The sequence below is a fragment of the Pteronotus mesoamericanus genome, unplaced genomic scaffold, assembly GCF_021234165.1.
Source record: "Pteronotus mesoamericanus isolate MK-2021 breed Mesoamerican mustached bat unplaced genomic scaffold, CSHL_Meso_final contig_657, whole genome shotgun sequence".
Lineage (NCBI taxonomy): Eukaryota > Metazoa > Chordata > Mammalia > Chiroptera > Mormoopidae > Pteronotus > Pteronotus mesoamericanus.
Window position 1 is genome coordinate 22,667,735 of NW_026555229.1, and position 20,206 is coordinate 22,687,940.

Genomic DNA, 20,206 nt, shown 5'->3' on the forward strand with positions numbered 1-20,206 from the left:
AGTTGCACGAACATCACCCTTATCTAGTTCTCAAATATTTTCTTTTATTTATTTTTATCTTTGTCATCATTACCTGAAGATATGGTTTTTTATTGATTCTAGAGAGGAAAGGGAGGAGGGAGAAGGAGGAAGGGGGGAAGGAGTTGAGAGAGAGAAACATTGATGGGAGATAAAAACATCAATCGGTTGCCTGCTGAACACGATCCCAGCGGGGACCCTGCTACAGCCTTTAGGTGCACGGGATGGCGCTCCAACCAGCTGAGCCACCCGGCCAGGGCTAATTCCTCAACATTTTCATCACCCCCAAAAGAAACCCTGCACACACCAGCACTCACTCCTCTCCCCTCCCCCCATGAACCAGGCTGCTGAATGTACTATTTTCTCTAATGTTATTTACAGCAACCCTGTAAAGCAGGTACCGCAAGCCCATTTAACGAACCCAAAGTCAATGGCAAGAGTCCAAGGTCACTGCAGTGCGTTGAATAGTGTCCCCCTTCCAAATATCTCCAAGTCCTCACCCCCAGACAGAACCCATGAATGTAACGCAGATGTGATTAAGGATCTCAAGATCAGATCATTCTGGATGGAGGGTGGGCCCTTAATTCAGTGGCACGTGTCTTTATAGGAGGCAGAAAAGGGAGAAGACACAGAGACGCAGGGCGAAGGCCCCGTGACGACAGCGGCAGGGATGGGGTGGGGCCCTACACAGAACGCCAGGCTGGGAGGAGCCGCCAGGAGCCAGCGAGGCAGGAGGCAAAGTCTCCCCGAGCCGCCTGAAGGGCCTGGCCTGCCGACCCCTCGCACCAGACCCCTGGCCTCCAGGGCTGTGAGAGGATCGCGTTCCGCTGCTGGGAGCCAGTTTGCGGCCGTGTGTCACGGCAGCCCCAGGAAGCTAACAGTCCCGCAGCTGGCCCGTGGCAGCACCGGGACTCCCCAGCAGGACCTGGCCCCCGAGCCTGCTCTCTGGTCCTCGGCCACCCTGGACGGACGGCCCCTTCTGCTCAGTCACCGAGAACATGCGCTGGGGTGGGCTTAGCGAATGACATGAGAAAGAGAAGCACCAGAGGTCTGTGTGGAGAGGGGCCTTGAAGGAGACCTGGAGGACGGGAGGGCTGGGGACGTGGGGAGCCTGGGGCCGGGCGCGTGGCCTCGGAGGAGCGCGTGCAGGCAAGAGGAAGGTCAACGTGCTCCGAGACAGGCGCCGTGGACCGGAGGACAGGGGCGGGTGGGCAGCGGCGCCTCGGAGGAAGGTGGGGCATGGGACTTGGGGGCTCCCACCTCTGCCTCCACCCCTCACCGTGGCTTTAGGCCTCAGGCCGCCTTGCGGCCTTGTTGCTCATTCAGCTACACACTGTTCATGCAGACGAAAATGCTGCCTTTTACAAACACTTCAAATTCCCAACTGCCAGCACCTGCCATTCCCTTTTCTCTCCGCCTTCCCCCTCCACGCCAGGGCCTCTATCGAATGGACCTGTTCCTTGCTCTGTAACCCTTGGTGGCCGCCCTTCTGGCCTTGCAGGACACTAGCTGCTTTTGGGCGCAGGCTTTGTCCTGTTCCTTTGCGTCCCCACCCGAAGCCCTTGCATGTTCCTGGGGCAGCCCTCGGCTGCAATGACCTCCAGACTGACGCACAACCTTTGGGGTCCAGGTTAGCCGAGGTTCCCGCAGGACTTGCCAGCATTCCGGCCCTTCTGCCGAGCTGCCCCTGAGGCTCTGAGCTCACTACTTCACTGCCCTTACGACAGTGTAGGAAAAGGATGTCTGACCCTGACTGATGTTAGCTCAGTTGCTTGGGCATCATCCTGCAAAGCTAAAGGTCCTCGGTTTGGTTCCAGGTCACGGCGCATGCCTGGGTTGCAGGTTCGGTCCCTGGTCAGAGCATGTAGGAGGGGCAACTGATCGATGTTTCTTTTTCTCTCTTTCTCCTCCCTTCCCCTCTCTCTAAAAGAAAATAAATAAAATCTTAAAAAAATAAAAAGATGTCTGGCTGCTTTATACACCCAGGAAGCATATTCCTTCTTTATTTTCATTGCCCGGCCCCGCCGGCACATCAGACGGTGATCGGGATGTGTGAAGGTGATCATTAAACGTCCGGGGGGTGGAGGGGAGGCTTTGGCGTGCAGGCCGTAGGGAGCCGTGTGGTTTTGAGTGCAGGGGCGGCGGCAGGACGGACGATAGGATCAAGCAGCTTTTCTGAAACACGACCCTCTGGAATGTGCAAGACGGCTGTGAAGGGGAGGGCGGAGGCAGGAAACATGGGTGGGAGGCAAGTTAGGACTCTGAGAGTGACGGTTGGTTTTGGGTGGTGACGAGAAATGTTTAAGAAGAGGCAGATGGAAGAGGTGAGGGGCGTGTGCAGGGGCAGGTGGGGGCGATCGCAGATCCCGGGGCCAGGAGGGCGGCGCCTGGCACGGAAAAGAGCCCAGGAGCGGAGCCAGGGGGGTCCCGGAGGAGTGTGGGGTTTGGACATCTCAGGCTTTGTGCGAGAGCGGGGCCAGGGAGAGCTGAGACTTGACCTTGGGAGTCCTTCAGGGTGGAGACCTTGGCTCCCCCAGATGTTTGCACAGGATGACAGAACGAGTATCTCCACGGGGGGGGGGGGGGGGGGAGAGACAGGAAGGACGATAGCAGCACAGAACCCTGGCCAGAGGCAACGTGGCCAGGGGTCAGAGGGGACCCAGCCTCCGGGTAGAGGATGATGAGCTGGAAGAGAAAATTGGGTCCAACTTGTGCAAAAGGCTTAGTGGAACCATATGGAATGAGGGGTCGGCCAGATGTGGGTTTAAGATGGAGTTTTGCCCGTTGTAGCCGAGGGACGACGGGGAGGCCACTTCCTCGTCCGTCAGCCGAGGAGAGCGGCCCCGGCCCGCGGCTGCAGGGAGCGCCACGTGAGAACAGGCCGAAGCTCCATGTGAACACAGGAGACGCCTCTGTCTGGAGGTGGCAGCTGACTCAGAAGGTGGCAACAGCGTCATGACCCGGGAGTCTGCAGCTTGGAGCTGCGGCCCCGGGAGGGGGCCAGAGGGCTGCGCCTCCGCCAGCTGCCCTGCCACACGCTGCTGGTTACCCCCGGCCTGGCCCTCGTGGCCGCAGAGGCCATGGTCAGACATGGCCTGAGTGTCTTCGCCACGCCACGGAAGCTGGTGCATGGGAGTGTACGTGTGCGTGCGCACGTGTGCCCAGCGCGATTGTGTGAGTCCGTGCACACCTGTGCTCAGGCATCCTAAACCCCATTAAAAGTGGAGCTGCCATTACACCCAGCACCTAGGTTGCGTCTCCGACACCATTTCCATTACCTGAGTGCCTGGCTGATGTCTGTCACAGCCCAGGTGGTTCCCTAGGAAGTGAAGCCTCATTCGAACCCCCAGGCCTGCAAATGATGGGAAAACTCTTGGCTTATTTCAACAGTGGGGGCCCCCAAGACGCCTGGTACCAGATACCTGTGTAGGAGACGAGCGGGCAGAACAAGAGGACAGGAAGAACTGGGGACAGCGTCTTCTCTCCGGGAGCTCACGCGCTAGCTGAGGGTGGGGAGGCGGTGGGAACGGGGTGTTTATGAATAAAATCAGGTCTCGGGCAATGGGCCGTTTTGATGCTCCAGGGCTGTGACGCCCCGCCCCCCCAGGCTTCAGCGGAAGGACGGCTGCTCGCCTCGCTCCGCTCCTCTCCGTTCCGGGACGGTTTTCCTGGCCTGCCCGTCTCGGATCAAGCCCTTCTGGAGCGAGCGTGGGGGGCGTCCCTTCTCTGCTTTTTCTCCGCAGAACTGTCATCGGCTGGGCTCTAATGAATGCGTCCCGCAGGACACTCCAGTTTCCCCCTACATTCCTACATCCGCATGTATCTTCGGGTCATGCTGTGTTTAATGCCGTTTTTCATCCCTCTTTTCTTTCTGAAGACCTGCCAGGCCCGCGCTAGAGGAGCTGCGTCTCCCCTCTGTTTCCGGCCTCTGTCCCCTCGTCTGTCGGTGAGCAGCGGACGGAGCTGGGCTTTCCCCGGTCCGACACCCCACCTGCAAGGCTGTGAAGTGGGCCCCGTACCCCTGGGGAATTCCCTGCTGATGAGCCACCCTCTGCTCTTGCAACAACAGTGCCAAGATCCGGGAAGTCTAAGTTCCCAGGAGCACCATCCCTTCCTGTCCCCACCCCGTCTTGGGGGTTGACACCGGATGCCGCAGCTCTTACTCCTCTTTTTCTGAGATCCTGGCCAAGGGAACATCACGGTAATCCTCTCTGCCAGGGGACGGGCTGTGCCAGGTGCCCGCAAGGAATGTCCTCCAGGTGCTGGGATTCGAAGGTGGGCGCTGAGACTCAGACACGCTGCACAGTCCGGTCAGAGACGGGCCCCTCTGTGCGGGAAGAAGCGGGACCCTGGCGACTTGCCTGAGCCTGGGAGGGGGGGCACCCTGGGGAGAAGGGTGGGGAGTTTTGCCCGACCCAGGGGCAAGGCCAAGCACAGAGGGGCCACCTTTGTCCTCTTTGACTCGCCCTCTGGGAATCTGCTACCCAGCTGTTCCCCTTCACTTGTGAAGCTAATCAGTTGATGTCGCTGGTTTGTAAATTGTTTTGCGTATTGTAAAAAGGGGCTATAGGAATACCTTGGAGACACCCCTTTTCTATGTACCGATCAAGACTTTGATAAACATCACCTGAAAATTATCCGACCAACCTGGATGCCTCTGTGTGTGCCCGGCCTCGGTTTCGATCATTGACAACGTCTTCCTGAGCGCGTGGAAGCTGGTTGGAGGGGGCCTGTTTGTTTCTGAGCGTCCCGGCCCTCATCCGACCTTTTCCTGAGGGAAGCTCTCTGGTTTTTCTTGGTACGCTCACTGGTGTCCCTGGCTGCCCTGATCCCAGGCCCTGGGGCCGGGTGCGGGTTGCCCTCAGCCTGGCCCAGCGGGCGAGCACAGAACGCGTTACACCCGAGTGTCGTCCCCACCGCTGGCCACAGCGGTTCTTTCAGGGATGAAGCTGTGACCTAATCCAGACCAGCAAGATGCCTTTTGGGGACCTCTGTTGAGGACATAAGCCTGGAGCTGTACACAACCCTTTGATGACATAAAAATATACTGTGCCTGAGAATGGAAGGAGCACAGAAGAAGGAGGAGAAGGAGAGAGAGCGGACTCTGAGAGTGCCAATCAGGGAGCGGCGCACACGGAGGCGCCGCGAGGAGGCCGCGAGCCCGGGTGACCGTGAGCCCGGGTGGGCTGTACGCCCGCGAGCCGTCAGCGAGGCCTCCGGTCTGGCCGGGGGGAGCTGAGGCCCCGTCACTCACGCTCAGCGCGGTGGAGTGAGCAGAAGGGGATGGAGGTCTGGCGCGGCCGGGCTGAAGGCCGGAGCCGTCACCGTCACGGCCACTTACCTGAGTCCGGAGCACGTGCTGAGACTGACCATCGAACCGGGAGATCCTTGCACGTGCCCGTGGTAGTAACAGTGACCCTGGAAAAGGAGAGGCGGTTCAGTCGTCATATTTTCTTGCCCGCTCATCATAAACCAACTGCCTCGGATGGTCTGCACCCGTTTTTAACTACAGAATGCCCTCTGGCGTGGAATATCACGCACAGAGTCCGACGTTAAATGCTAAGCTCCACGTGAGCCAGCCAGGGTCTACGGCCAGGGCTGGGGAACCACCCAGGCCCGTCCTTGTCCCTGCCACCCTTCAGGGAAGCGCTGGGGCTGAATGTGTACAAAGTCCAGCCACACGGATACCTGCGTCGGCACTGCCAGCCACCCTCCCGGAAACCGTCTTTCGTGGGGAGGGGAAGAACGTGTGGGGTAGTGAAGCACACAGTGAAATGCACTACAGCAAGGTCTGAATCGATGGCTTCTGAAAACAGAGAAGCCGGCGAGAGGGAGAGGTGAGCGGGGAGAGAGGGGACCTCCCTGGATCGCCCAATTAAGAGCGAAAGTCTAACTCAGCAGGAAAGAAAAATGGGAAGGTCCTCTAAGTCTAAGTCAAACTCCCTCTGCAACGTGGCGGCGACGTCCCACTTCCTTCACCACGTCAGTGCCTGCGAGGAGACGCCCCAGCAGGGACACTTCCTTAGTGCAGACGGGCTTCTCCACAGTCAAGGTCACGTTTGCTGTTGAACCACGGTTACGGGGCAGCCCCAGTTAAGTGGCCGACGGGCGGGAAGTGGCCGAGTACACGCCGCCCTCCTCACCCAAGACCTCTGGACGCCAGAGGCGTGCAGGCCCCGCAGCTGAGGGCTGCGCGGTCTGAGGGTAAAGCGAAGGGGACACGGGCTTCAGACGTCCCCGCTGTGGCCCTGCACGCGCGCCGTCCCTCACGACAACCGTCACTCGCTGTTTCCAGGCAGAGCTTGCCGCTCAGCTGTTCTGCCTACAAAACCGAAATTCAGGGACAGCCTTGACTCTGCTGAGAAGGAGGACCAGCTGGGATTGTGCGGTCCAGGAGATCCGACAACTCCATGCCGGAGGAGCCAAGGCACCCTCTGGGTGGGGGGACAGGACACAACTCTGGGGTCGTCGGAATGACAACCGAAGGTGTGAGGTGGGACTGGTGCAGGACATTCGTTATCCTGACGTTTTCTTATTGGTTCCAGAAGTTCTTTGGATATTCAGGATATTAATACCTGGAGGGTTATTATGTGAGAATGGTCTTGTGGACCCTTTACGGTATTTTTTTGTATAATTTCTAGTTCCTTTACAGTCAAATCTATCTTCCCCTTTATGCGTGCTGTGTATGGCCTAAGGCCATTGGCAGGTACCTCTTTATTTCCTTCTATTTCTATAGTTTTACAGTGAGCGCTTTAATCTAGCGGGAATTTGTTTTTTGAGGGGTGTGAGGTGGGAATCTAACTTTCCCCACAAACCGGAACCCGGCTATTGTCACCACTTCCTTTCCTGACTGATCGGAAACGCTCCCTGTCACATGTCAAATGCGCAGCTGTGTATGATCGGAAATGCTACAGTCACATGTTGAATGTGCACATGTGTGCGATTGGAAACGCTGCCTTATCACACGCCGAACGTGCACACTGTACGTGGCTTCCCGTTGTGCTCCCACGCCGTCCCACGGAGTCACACTCCACGGGTCCACTCCGGTACCAGCACCACCCCGCCTGGACTGCACTGTGATATCAAGATCAAGTTCTTTTATATTAAGATAAATTCACATGCCATAAAATTCCCCTTTAAAAGGACACGGTTTTAATACATTCACAACGTTGTACAGCCATCACTACCATCTAATTCCAAAACATTTTCATCACTCCAGAAAGAGGCCTTAGCCAGTCAGCCTAATGAAGACACCACGAGCTCTTCCCGTTGCCCCTCCCCCAGCCCCGGGCCACCACGAATCCACCTCCCGCGCCCGGGGACTGGCCTGCTCCACTCACCCCACCTCACGCTGTGGAGTCGCACGGCCCGTGGCCCCCTGGGCCGGCCTCGTGCCCCGAGCACCCTGCGGCCAAGGCCCGCTCATGCCGTGGCCGCTGTCGGTACCCCGTCCCTTCTTGTCTCGGGATGAAGCTGTGCGGTCTGGGTCCACCAGGTTTCGTTTGGCCGCTCATCACACAAGGAGGACTGGGCTGTTTCTACTGTTCGGCTGTTGTAATGGCGCTTCCATGAGCATCCGTGGACAGGTTTTTGTGCGGACACGTGTTTGCCGTTCTCCTGGGTCTACGCTGTGAGTGGGCAAGCGGTTCTACACGTGTGGGTGGGTTTGCTGGGCCCCATGGTACTTGTACGTGTAATTCTGAAGCACCTCTCATCTGGTCGCCGGGAACGCACGGGGGCCCCCGGTTCCCCGCACCCTCACCCGCACCCGCCGTCTCTCCCTGCCACCGTTCCCGTCCTGCTGCGAGGCAGTACCTCCCCGTGGTTTCGGTTTCCATTTTCCTCGTGACCAATGACGTTGAGCATCTTTTCACGTGCTTATTGGCCATCCGTATATTGTCTTTGGAGAAACGTTTATTCCAATCCTTTGCCTATTGTTTAATTGAGTTATTGTCTTTTCATTGTTGAGTTGGAAAAGTTCTTTATGTACTCTGGATATTAGGCCTTTAATCTGAAATATGATTTGCAAATATTTCCTCTCATTTTGCAGGTTGTCTTTTCACTTTCTTGATTATGTATTTTGAAGCACAAAAGTTGATCATATTGACAAGGTCCAAGCAATCTATTAGTTTCCTTTGGTTGCTCACACTTTAGGTATTTATCTCAGAAACCACTACCTAATGTAAGACAATGAAGATTTACACCCGAGTTTTCCTGTAAGAGTTTTACAGGTTTAGTTCTTACATTTAGATCTTTAGTCCACTTTGAATAAATTTGTGGCTTGAAGTAGGAGTCCAGTGTCCTTCTTCTGCCTGTCGATATTCAGGGCTCCCCAGAACCATTTATTAAAAGCCTAATTCTTTCCCCAATTTTTCATGGCAACCTTGCTGAGAGCAGGTTTTCTTTTGGTTGTCTTCTTCTGCCTCTCCTCCTCCTCCTCCTCCTCCTCCTCCTCCTTCTCCTTCTCCTCCTTCTTCTTCTCCTTCTCCCCCTCCTTTTCCCTCCCTCTCCTCCCCCCTCCCCCTCCTCCTTCTTCTTTTAAAGCTTCTAGGCTATTATTGCCTATTTTCTCTTTCTGATGAATTTTAGAATAAAAATTTAAGCTCTGTAATAATCCACTGAGATTTCCATTGGGGCTACATTGGGTGTATAGGTCAATTTAGTAAGAATTTGTAGTTGTACAATAGTTTTCTTGTTTATGTACATAGTATGTCTCTCCAGTTAATAAGGCTGTTCTGACGTCCTTCAGCCTAGTTTGAGATTTTTTCATATGGCTCTGGGCATTGTTCTCTAGGCTCATGCCCAGGTGCTGTAGAGGTTTGTCAATGCTATGAATAGGCTCTTTTTTCCATTATGTCTTACGCATGGGTATCTTTAATGTGAAGAAAAGCTCCTGTTTGTTAAGTTCATCTCGTATCAGACCCTCTGCGGAACCACCCTATCATCTTAATAGTTTGTAGTACATCTTGGATTTTTTGTGTTGTCGATCCTATCAACTACAAACAAGGAAAGTTCTGTGGACTCTTCTGGACCCTCTACAACGCTGGGGAGTGGGAGGGCCCCGAGTTCAGGGTGAAGGTGCGGGAGGGAACTGCCCACAGAGGGCGAGCGGTGCAAAGACGGGGGCGGGGGGAATGGGGGCTGTTGGCAGCTCAGGGACGGGGTTCGTTCCTCTGGGCTGGAAGACTCAGGAACATTCAGTGCAGCACTTGCAGCTCCCTGCCCACCCCCCGGCCGGGGGGTCCTCCCCAGTGAGCGTGTGGCTTAGGAAAGAGGGCACGAGGGACAGCGGAGGGGACAGCGCCCAGCCTGCCACGGCAGGCATCCCGCCAGGCCGTGGGGCCCTTGCCGTCAGCTGTTCCTGAGCTCCCAAGGGAAATAACTTCTGAAAGCCCCCCTCTCTCCAGATATTTCTCGCTTGGGTGCTTCAGGGAAGCATGCTGACAACTCTCTAAACAGGGAGTCCTGTAACCGGATGGAAAGGCTCCGGGGCCCCTCTCCATGGGAAGGGGGTTCAGTCGTGGCCCCCCAGCCGGCGTGTCGGAGCTGGGATGGGGCAGAGGGTGAAGGGCTGGTGGTGACGCCATAGCTCAGCCTGCCCTGCCCGCGAGAAGCCCCGGCTCCCACTGCTATACATGTTCGGGAACCTCCCCCACGCTCCAGAATTTGCTTCATTTCAGAGAAACAGGAAATGCTGCAACAGGCAGCAGAGCATCAGTTAAAGGAATTAAAAACCAAATGGTGAGTGTAATCTTATTGACTGACCTCTGAAACTTCAAAACCATTTCTTCTGCATCTCGATTTATTTTTAGTAGATTATTTCTCAAGCATTATTTCACATTAAATACCCAGGAATACAAGCAGAGCACAAATTAGCACAAAACTAATTTCCAGTTCTGAAGGAGGCTGGTGCGTTGCTGGTAGAGGAGGAGGGGTGAGCTCAGCTCTCACACACGGGTCCATCCACAGCCCGCCTCTCTCAGCATTAATTAACAGCTTCTGTCTTAGTTCTAAAACTCCTCTGGTCTCCCCTCAGCCAGCCGACCAGCAAGCCCGTGGCTCCCTGCTGACTGAGCTACGACGTGATTCACTTCCTGGGTGACCCAGGATAATTGCCAGGACTCCAAATCCCAGGTTCTCCAGGATAATTACAGCTTCACGAAGTCATTCTATTTTTTTCAATGTGATCCACTAAACGTCCAAACAAATGTGATTTCGTTTCTATACTGTAGTGACTCATCATGAAAATCCACAGCTCAGAAAGACACACCGGACACACCATGAATCCTGTGGCGGGGAATTTGATTATAGGGCGTGGAGGAGATGCGCCCTCCTCCCTTTGGGGGGCGCGACCCCCAGGGTGGTGGTGGCTGAGAGGGCATCGGGGAGTGGGTTGCAGGCAGCGTCCCCATCGGCAGCGGGCAGGCATGTGTCTCCGGGTGTGAGAACCAGGCTGCCGCCCAGGGGCCGACGCCAAGCGGCAGGGACCTCCTAGGGTGTCCGTGAACACTCGGCCTGGGAGAGCCGCGCCCGTGAGAGACGCGGCAGGCACCGTCCTGACCTAAGGAGGCCTTGCGCCCCAGCACCCACGGACAGAGCGATCGCAACGACGACCCTGGCGAGCTTCCCCAAGCTGCGACCCCTTTCTGTTGTGCAAGAGCATCGACCGTGCTGCCTTGTTGGCACGTCTGTACCAAGACGCTGTCCTGTGCAGTTGCCCTCACCTAGTTCTGCTGATCCAATGCATTCTATTTCTACCAACAAAACAGAACACAGAAAATAGCCCCGAACATGCACAACCACAAAATTATATCTTCTCCTTTACAAAACCTCTAACCCTGTACTTTATATACTTATTACTTAACCCCATGCATTTCCCCACTCCAGTAAAATAAATTTTCCTTCTGTTTACTACTATCCATCAAATATGATGGTGGGTGAAGAGGAAGATGGAATAAGAACTCGAGCTTGAAAACAATAGCCCTCAAGTTGGGGCCATGTGGGAAGGAGAATCCAGACCCTGGTCCCCACCTCTCAAGGGACCAGAAACAAAGGAACCTTCTATGCCAAACTGCTAACAAAGATGGGCCGACCTTGTGATTGAAAGGGACTGTGAGCAGACAAATCTGTCAGGGAACATGCTGAGAAAATCACTTTCAAAGCTTCGTTCCTTGGGAACTCTGTGACCCTCCCCCACCCCCGCCCTGGCCATGTGCAACGTGCCAAACTGTCTTGATTTACTGTTTGAGTCACACAACGCTCTGGCTGGAAGGGCGCCCCAGGCCATCTCAGGCCGACCTGCCCCTCCAGCCGCCCCTTCCGGGAGCAGACGAGGACCCCGCGGCCTGGCTGGTTCGATGACTAAGGTGGCAAGTTGGTTAACGGCTGAGCCATGGCGAAAATCCAGGCCTGTGGGCTGTAGGCTGGACGGCTTCCCTCTGTATCTCCTTCTTCTTTTCTTTTTAAATTATTATTTTTTTTGTTGTTCAAATACATTCGTCTCCATTTCCCCGCCACCGCTTTCCCCTGCCTCCCCCACCCCCCACCTCCCACCCTCCTCTGTGCCCTCACGGGTCCTTTTTTATTGAAGAGAGAAGCCATCTCCTAGAATCCGAATGTGGACGGGACACTTGCCCGCGTCCCGCAGAGCCTCGTCACGGTGTCCCCCAGGGACTGCAGGGACACGGGCGTTGTTCCCAGACTCAGAAAGCTCTGCAGGTAGGCGGGGTATGGGGGTGAGTGCACGCGTGCATAGGCATGGGTATGGGTGCGTGTGTGTGAACATGTGTGTGTGCGTGGGCGTCTGTCTGGGCTGCGTGTATGAGTGCGCACACATCAGTGCCTGTGTGTGAATGTGTGTGCGCCAGGTGCCAACCTACAGTCCAGCCCGGCGGTGGCCCAGCCTCTGCCCCGGTGCGGACCCTCAGGCCCCCTGACCCCGTGTGTTTGCTTGGGACTAAGACAAGGAGGCCGGGCCCTCAGAGGAGAAACCGAGTGTGCCGTCCGTCGCTTCTGTGACTGGGCTGCCTCGGCTGAGGCTGACAGGGGACAGGACCGGGTCTGGAGAGACCAGGTGTCGCATCCATGTCCCCAGGGCTACTCTGCTCCCCACCCTAACAAGAGCCAGGTCCAGTGAGAAGACAACAAAAGGCCAAGCTCAGGGCCAGCGCGGTGCTGTGCCGGGCGAATTCTGCATTTGAGGACACACGCTTAGGGAGCCGTGTTCACATTGTCTGAGGCCTCCCGCAAATGGGCCGGGACCCAGCGCGGCTGCCACAGTGAGCGCGCCGGGTGTCTCTGGAGCTGAAAGTCTTGGGGTTTGAGATTCAGCATCTCAGTTTTTAATCTTCAAAACAGGGCTGACACGTATCGTCCTGGGCTTTAGGGATCAGGGAAGGGCCCCATGGGGAAGTAGCCTGTGAGGCGTCAGGCGCTGTTACAGACCCAGGATGTGAAACTGTGCGCCTTAAACCCCGTATTCCGTCCTGGACCAAGCCCCGCGTAATTTTGTGTATTTTTGTGGAACAGATGAATGGGCACATGGGAGGGAAACTGACCCATGAGAAAGAAGGGGGTGAGATTCCCGACCCTCCCTCACCAGTTCCTACCCCGTAGCTCCGGGTCGCCCCGGGTGTGGCGTGGGACCCCGTGGAACGCCCCAGTGTGAACAGGAGAGGCCTGGCAGGAGCAGGCTCGCAGGGGCCGAGCGGCCAGCTGCTCTTCCGCAAAGACACACGCGCCGTAGGGGCCCAGTTCTCAGCACAGCTCATCAGGCCCCTCTGCCCTCACCACCTGGGAGGGGCATCAGAAGGAACGTGTGCTCCGTGGAGGGTAAGAATTGCTGTGACTTGACCGTTGGGACCCTGGCTCCAGCGGGCTCGCTCCCCAAAGGCCTGACGGGGCCCCGGGTTCAGTGTCCGCCTGTCCCACGTTCACGTTCACCCCTGGGATTCAGGCCTGGGCAGTCGGCTCCCCGACCCGTGGCCCTGACCTCTCCCTGGTCTGCCTGCAGACGGAGGGCCTGCCTCAGAGCCTTCCCTCCCCTGGAAAAGTCGCCCACGCCTGGCGCTCCTCTGGGGACTCCCCCCCGGTTCCCTGTGGATTTGGCTCTTCCGTCGTGTAGCTTCTGAAGCATCCTTGACATAGGCACGTCGTGTCACCTGTATGTCCCCAAGGACACGGACCATGTCCGCCTCCCTCCTGCACGTGGCCACAAAGCACTGGGCCTTCCCTCAGTTCAGCGGCCTTTCGAGCAAGTCAGTGAATCCCCGGGGACTGCGCAGGCCTGTCCGCCCCCACGTTCCACGGCTGCAGCTCGGCGGAACATTCTCTCTCTCCCCCAGAAGCATCTGCTGGTGTCTCTTTTAGCAAATGACGGCCAATCTGCTCCCCAATCCACCTTGCTAGTTTTATAGACTAATTCCATCATGACAAATGCAGTGGCTGGGGACATGTAATAGAGACACCCCTTCATTTTGTTCCCTGTGGAAAGAGCCAATGCGTCCCAGGGGCTAGGAGCTCAGACTCCGGAGTCAGGCTCTGTGGGTTTGAGTCCTTATTAGCTGTGGTCTTGACCTCGTTACTTAACTCCCTTATGTCTTAGAGTCCTCATCGGGGTATAAAAATAGCAAATGTTAATTGATTGTGCGGATCCACCATTGAAATGCATGGAAAACACTTTGCACGGCGCCTCGCCGTGGGTGCTTACTGACGTTAGCAGTCACACCGGGAGCTCAGCGCCCCCTGTCGTTGAGCGAGCCACGGATGCATGAATGGACGCTCGCCTGCCTGGGAAGGTAGGGTACGTCGCCGCTGTGCAATGTGAACTCTGGCCCAGGAGATTTGGGCCTGATGGAGGGGACATTGGGGGAGCTAGTGCTGCTTGGGGGGAGCGAAACCCAAGTGCAAACAGGAGTGGTATAAATAGAATGAAGTCCTAGAAGGATTGTTCCAGTAGGAGAGAGGCTGGATTAAACGTAGGTGAGATTGGAGGAGGGGAGAAAGCGTCAGGTGGCCGTGCTGGCTTCCGGTGAGAGGAAGGGGAGGGCCTGAGCTGGGGCAGAATGCTGGGCAGAAGCAGAGAGGCTGCTGTCATGGAGGAAACCCATGGCTTCCCGAGGTTCCTCCACGACAGCCGGTGCTATCGCCCGGGCCTCCGGTTCCCCCACACTCTGACCCCCCTCCATTCTGAAGCACGTCCTCCCCTCCAAGTAAACCCAGGTTATTCCTGGAAAGTCCTTCCCTTTTTCCTCCCCTGCTTCACGCCTCCCCATCCTTTGCTCTGGTTCTCATGTCCCTTCCTCCAGGCAGCCTTCCATGATCTCTTAGACCAGACGAGATTTCCTGGCCTTTCCTGCAGCACACTGGGCACAGATTTTAATTAGGTTTGAGATTCTTGGAAAAACGTCAGTCTCATCCCCACAGCCCCGCATGGGCCCCCTTGTCCTATTGCCTGCTGGGTGCTCTGTGGCGGTCACCGTGCCTGGCGCCGTGAAGGTGCCCGGTCAACCTGCGTGCAGCAGACGAGCGCATGCAGGGGACGTTCTGGAGGGCGACTCCGGCCCTTCCCAAAATTGTCTTTTGGGAAGAAAATAATATCAATGTCTTGTGCATTGTCTCCCACAGGCCTTATTAAAAGTGACAATATAAAACATAATCTTCCCTTAGATGTGGCCAGCAAAGCAGAAAGCCACAAATATTTCATCCCGTCTGGACAATAGAGAGATAAAAGGCAAGCGATCAATTCCCAAATTAAAATCAGCCACCACTGTGCTTGTCAGCCCACTGATTGTGGAGAGAGTTAAAAAAAAGACTATAGCCAAAAAGGGGTTTTTATTTTATCTATAATTTAAGTTTAGGAAAGTCCATGATGTGCTGACTTGTGGGGATAAGGCCATGAGTCAGCACATTTCTTTCTGTTTCCAGCCTGATTCAATAAAAACAACCCCCCCACAGCTGCCTCTGTCCTCACCGCGAAAGACAATACAGGCCCCGGCCTCCCGAGCGGGGTGTCTGCTGGAAGGGCCGCCCGGGCCTGGGGGTTCCTCGTGGCCGAGACTGTCCCTGCCTCACCTTGACAGTGGCTGACGGCTCAGGAGGGCGCTGAGAAACGGGCGAAGCAGGCAGCCCAAGTACAAGAGCTGCCTTTCTCTAACTCCAGGCGATAGGTGCTCGCTGTTTGGGCGGATTGGAGGTGTCTGATCACCAGCCTGCACCCGGTCCCTCTGCCCACGGAAGGCAGGTTCAAAGAGAGGTGAAGGTCGAAGGGCAGCTTCAGCTTAATTACCTCCCAGAAAAGGGGCTTCGGGGGTGTTCTGTCAGAGGATGCATCTTAGACCTGGGCAGAAGGCAGGCTTCCCGAAGTTTCCAGGGCTCCTCCACCCCACGACCCCGCCGCTAGCTGCGCCTTGGGACCCCTGGGGAGGCTGGGGCTGCAGGGCACTGTCCCTTAGCGTCTGCTCCCTGTGGGGGGGCCTGGGCACGCCTCCCCCTCCCTGGCTGAGGGAGGGTGGGGGCGGTCGCAGGGCTTCCGAGGCGGGCCTCTCACCCCGCCTGTGAGCAGGGACGGGGCTGTCGGTAACGAGAAAAGGAACAATTAAGTAATGACCCCCTTTGTCCCTAATAATGCATTTTTTTTTTTTTTTTGCCTTAAGGTCTGGCTTGTCTGATGTTCATATAGGAAGGCAAATTTCTTTGGGTTAAGATACCGTATTTTGCTGTGTATGAGGTGCACTTTTTGCCCAAATTGCTGAGGGGAAACTAAGGATGCACACCATGGGTATAATAATGGGCTAAGAATCCTGTGTACAACGCACACAAAAACGTGGGTGCACATTATACACTGCAATACATGGTCACCGTTTTGTATTTTGAGGGTGAATCTTGCAAAAATTAAGTAGCCAGATTTTAAGTTCTAAATAGGTGATGTATTTATACTTTAACAGATTTAATCCACTTACATATAATGCGATTAATGTGATGACTCATTTCTATCCTATTGTATTTTTTGTTTTATGTTTATTCTGCCTCTTTTTGGATTCTTTCTTTCTTGCCATCTACTGGGTAGGTATACTATTTTTATTCCCCCTCTATTATTTGGAATTATACACTTTGTTTTCCTATTCTTTTTGGATATTCTTAAATTTGGAAGATGCATGCTTATTAAAGCTAAAGTTAGCCAGCATCTCTATTGTTTTCTGGTACAAAATAAATTCTTACACTGTTTTAAATCTATTTGCTCCCCATGTTTTATTTTTATCTTTTTAGAGAGAGAGGAAGGGAGGGAGAGAGAGAGGGAGAGAAACATCGACATGAGAGAGAAACATTCATTGGGCGCCTCTCGTACATTCCCCGACTGGGGTGCAACCCACAACCCAGGCAAGTGCCCTGACCTGGGATCGAACCCATGACCTTTTGATCTTTTGGTTGATGGGCCGATGCGTCATCCGACGGAGCCACACTGGCCAGGGCACTGCTCTTGTTTTAAAACATCCAAAGGGAGTCATTATTGCTGTAATCATTACTTTAAACAGCATATTGAGGTTCTCTTGCACAGAAGCGCTTTGCTGACCGTGGCCTCTGACGTCCGGCCCTTGCGTCCGTGTCCTTCTTCCCGAGATCTTCTCTGGGAGAGCTGCTTTGTTAGAATCTGAGGGTAGGTCATTCTCCTTTGTCTTTGTCTGAAAATGTCTTTCACTCTTACCTTTGTAAAGTAATTTAACTGAGCGCGGCCCTGAGGCCGACAGGGGTCTCCCCAAGGCCTCCAAAGCCCGGGCTCCGCGGCTGCCGGTGCAGAGCGCGCTGGCGGCCCCGCGGCGCTTTGTGCACACCCGGCCTTTTCTCTCACAGGGCATTACGACTTCCTCCAGTTCTGCGGGTCCCTGCGGAGCCGCCCCGGAGTGGGCTGAGGTGCGGTCTTCCTGCTGGTACTCCTGTCTGTCCTCAGTTCAGGACATTCTTGTCACACTATGTTTAAACATTGCTTCTTTCCCATATTTTCACTCTGGAATTTCTATTTGGCCTATTCTGTTCTCTTTAAAATATTTATTTTGTGCTCTGATCTTTCTATTATCTGGCATTTCTGGTGGTGTTAAGTCTGGTTTCTCTTGTTCACCAGTGTTTGCTCACAGTGGCTTTTTCCGTTGTGTGGTTTGTTATTTTGATTTTGGGCTCATTATTTTCTCTCTCTCTCTCTCTCTCTTTCTTTCTTTCTGTCTGTCTTCCTTCCTTCCTTCCTTCCTTCCTTCCTTCCTTCCTTCCTTCCTTCCTTCCTTCCTTCCTTCCTCCTTCCCTCCCTCCCTCCCTCCCTCCTTCCTTCCCCTCCTTCCCCCCTCCCTTTTTTGGCATGGGCATCTTATGAACCTGGGCCATAGAAACATCCCTGTGGAACGATTCTGGGCTGGCTTCAGCGTGGGCCCACAGGACCCAGGGCTGCTGATTAGGAATTCGCTTTGGGATCGACCTACGGGCAGGGCGGCATTCCCAAGCAGGTGTTAGAAACCCGGACAGCGGCCCACCCCATCCCAACCATGCACTTGTGAGGCGAGCGGGGTTTTCAGATTCTCTATTGTTACAGATCTTTCTTCTGTTCAGGACACCTGGGGCCAGCCCTCCCTGCCCTGCTTCTCTGGGTGGAATTTTTCTCAACCCCTTCTCATGGGGAACACAGTTCCCTGGGGGCCTGCCTTCGGCGGGCTTTCTGTCAGAGGCTCCCACTCCTCTTATCTCAAACCCCCAGCACCCGGTCCTCTCTCTGGGCCCCGAAGGGCCCTCCCTTTGGGGTCCCAGGACCCCAACTCTCCAGGCCACTGCTCTGGCCTTGCATCCCCTCTGCGTTTTTCCTCCTGACTGCGCGCCTTTCTTGCCCAGGATGCCTCTGTGCTTGCTTCAGCTCATTCCCCCGCATCGCTGGGAGTCAGAAGCTGGGGCCACATGCAGACATGTGACAAAGGAACACGTGTGGACATAAAGCAGAGAGGCCAGAGCTCCCCGCAGACCATGACGGCCACCTGACCATACTATAAACGCAAGGCCCCTGCTACGCTTGTTCTTTTAAAACAAATGCCCAGAGCTCCTGAAAACGGACAACCGTGCTAGTCCTCAGAGGGCAGCCACTCTCTCTGAACCCCGATACACGCGGGGCCCAGTATGGGGCGCACAGAAAGCATTTCTTAAAAAGGGACAAAGAAAAGAACATCCGGTCCAAGTTACACATAAAACTTCTGTAGCAACCATGCTATAGCATCCTCTCAACCTGCTGGCTGCCTCTGAAGGAGGGTAAGCAGAGACAGGTTTCCTCTGAATTCTTTAAGGTACTTGCAAGATTAACACGGTCAAGTGTCAGCTCAGGGACGACGGCTTTCTGAGCCACCTTGGCTAGGGCTTCTAGAAGGGCTTTGCCCAAAGGAGCATCCCACAGTCCTTGCAGGGTGGTTTCAAGGCCAGGCTACACTACAGCCACATCTTCAAGGGCTGTCCTGGCACATACCTGGCCAAGGCCACATTGTCCTGGAGAATCAGTGGAGCACCGAGACTCTGAGGGACGCACGAGCTCTCCTCGGGGCCCAAGCGAAGGCGCGGGGCGGCGAGTGTGCTTGAGCTAGGGCAGCCACAGAGTCTGAACAGGTCTGATCGCGTACTATCCCCGTGGGCTGGACGCGCAGGACTCACCGTGTGATTTCGAGCGAGGGACACGTCCGTGCCGTCCTGCAGATAGTGGGTTTCCGTGAAGCTGCTGGCAATGAGGCCTCTGCGGGGGAAAAAACCATGAACAGCTGAGTGTAGGGTCGCATCGATATGCTGCTTGTGAAGGTTTAGGCCTCAGGGCAGCCGGGGATGGACTCCCCTGCCCAGCTTATTTTACCGAAGCCCCAGTCTTACTGGGGCTCCCAAAGGACCTCCACGGTGCAGGTTATCCAGGGAGAATCGGGGAGATCCAGGCAGGTGAGAGTCAGGCGTGTAGGCGTGGAACCATGGACACAGGGAGGCGCCCCCCCCCCCCGGTTCCTCCAACACACACGCAGGCGTCTGCGCGCCCTGGCATATGTGCACACAGGCACACACGCGTACACGCACACTGGACACACACACTGGACACACACACATGTTCACTCTTCTCTGAGGATTTCTTCTCTGTGGATTTCGGAGCTGGGAGAACCGCCCGCCTGGTGGTCCCAGGGCCCCGCTGTCTAGAATCAACGGCTCAGCCACCTGCTGGGACAATCATTTTGGATCCACAATCTTTGGCTCCCTAGTGGGTGAGTGAACCAGCCGTTGATGTTAAAATGTCAGAGAAGAGTTTAGAACAACACCGTAGGAGCTGAGGAAAAGGATTTTGGACACACTGAAATACTGAATTTCTAAGATAAACTGTAACAGGAGAAAGATCCTATTTATCTTGGCTGAGATTGTATGCCACCTACCGCATCCTCACTGGTGATAGCAAAGCATAGGAGCATGGGTTTAAGGGACTTTTCAATTTCTTTGGTAATGTGAACATTTGTAAAAATCCTTTTCAACATAACCGCGACAAGCGTTTCCTATTTACCTACTACATGCCAGGAGCTGTACTAGCTGGACCTCCCTGCTGGCTGCGGCCCCAAGTCCCCATGTGCTGGGCGTCCCTCTTCTGAGCTGTCACAGGACCCCTGGGCAGGCTCGCTGCCGGGGCCACAGCCCCCTGGGAAGGTCCGGAGCAGGGCAGGGACGGCCAGGCTGGGTGGGCCACTGAGGCCGGGGACAAGGAGCCTGGAGAGAGAGGTCGGTGGCCGGCTGTCACGCAGCAGAGAGCTCCAGGAAGGCGTGGCGAGCTGGGGACCCTGACAGGGACAGCCGCGGGGGAGGATGAGGAGACGGGGACAGGGGAGGGCCACGGACTTCCTTGGGGGGTGGGTCGGAAGGGAAGCAGAGAGATGAGATGCGAAGTCAAGAGGTGGGGACTTGAGGGGAGTGGGTCATCTAAAGAGACAGGCTGGAGAGAAGGTGATGGAGCGGGGGGGCAGCACTGCCGATGAGCCCGCGGAGGGCGGCGCAGGGCCCAGGGGACCACGGGGCGTGGCAGGGCCGGCAGAGTCCCTTGAGGCCCTGGTGGTGGTGGGGGCCTGGTCAGCTTCGAGGTCGCAGGGAGAGGGGCAGAAGAACAACTTAGTATAATTCAAATTGTGCGATTACTACTTGTGCTATTTGCTAT

At 55.5% G+C, this 20,206-nt stretch overlaps 1 protein-coding gene across 1 annotated transcript in view; it reads right to left on the bottom strand.

Annotated features, from left to right (window-relative positions):
* ADAM12 (ADAM metallopeptidase domain 12) overlaps positions 1-20,206 on the bottom strand; it is a gene marked incomplete at its 5' end in the record, with an annotated part of 275,701 nt that overhangs the window by 90,305 nt on the left and 165,190 nt on the right. Inside the window, 2 exon segments of the mRNA XM_054581238.1 lie at positions 5,360-5,436; positions 18,688-18,766. Coding sequence (XP_054437213.1) covers positions 5,360-5,436; positions 18,688-18,766 — 156 coding nt within the window.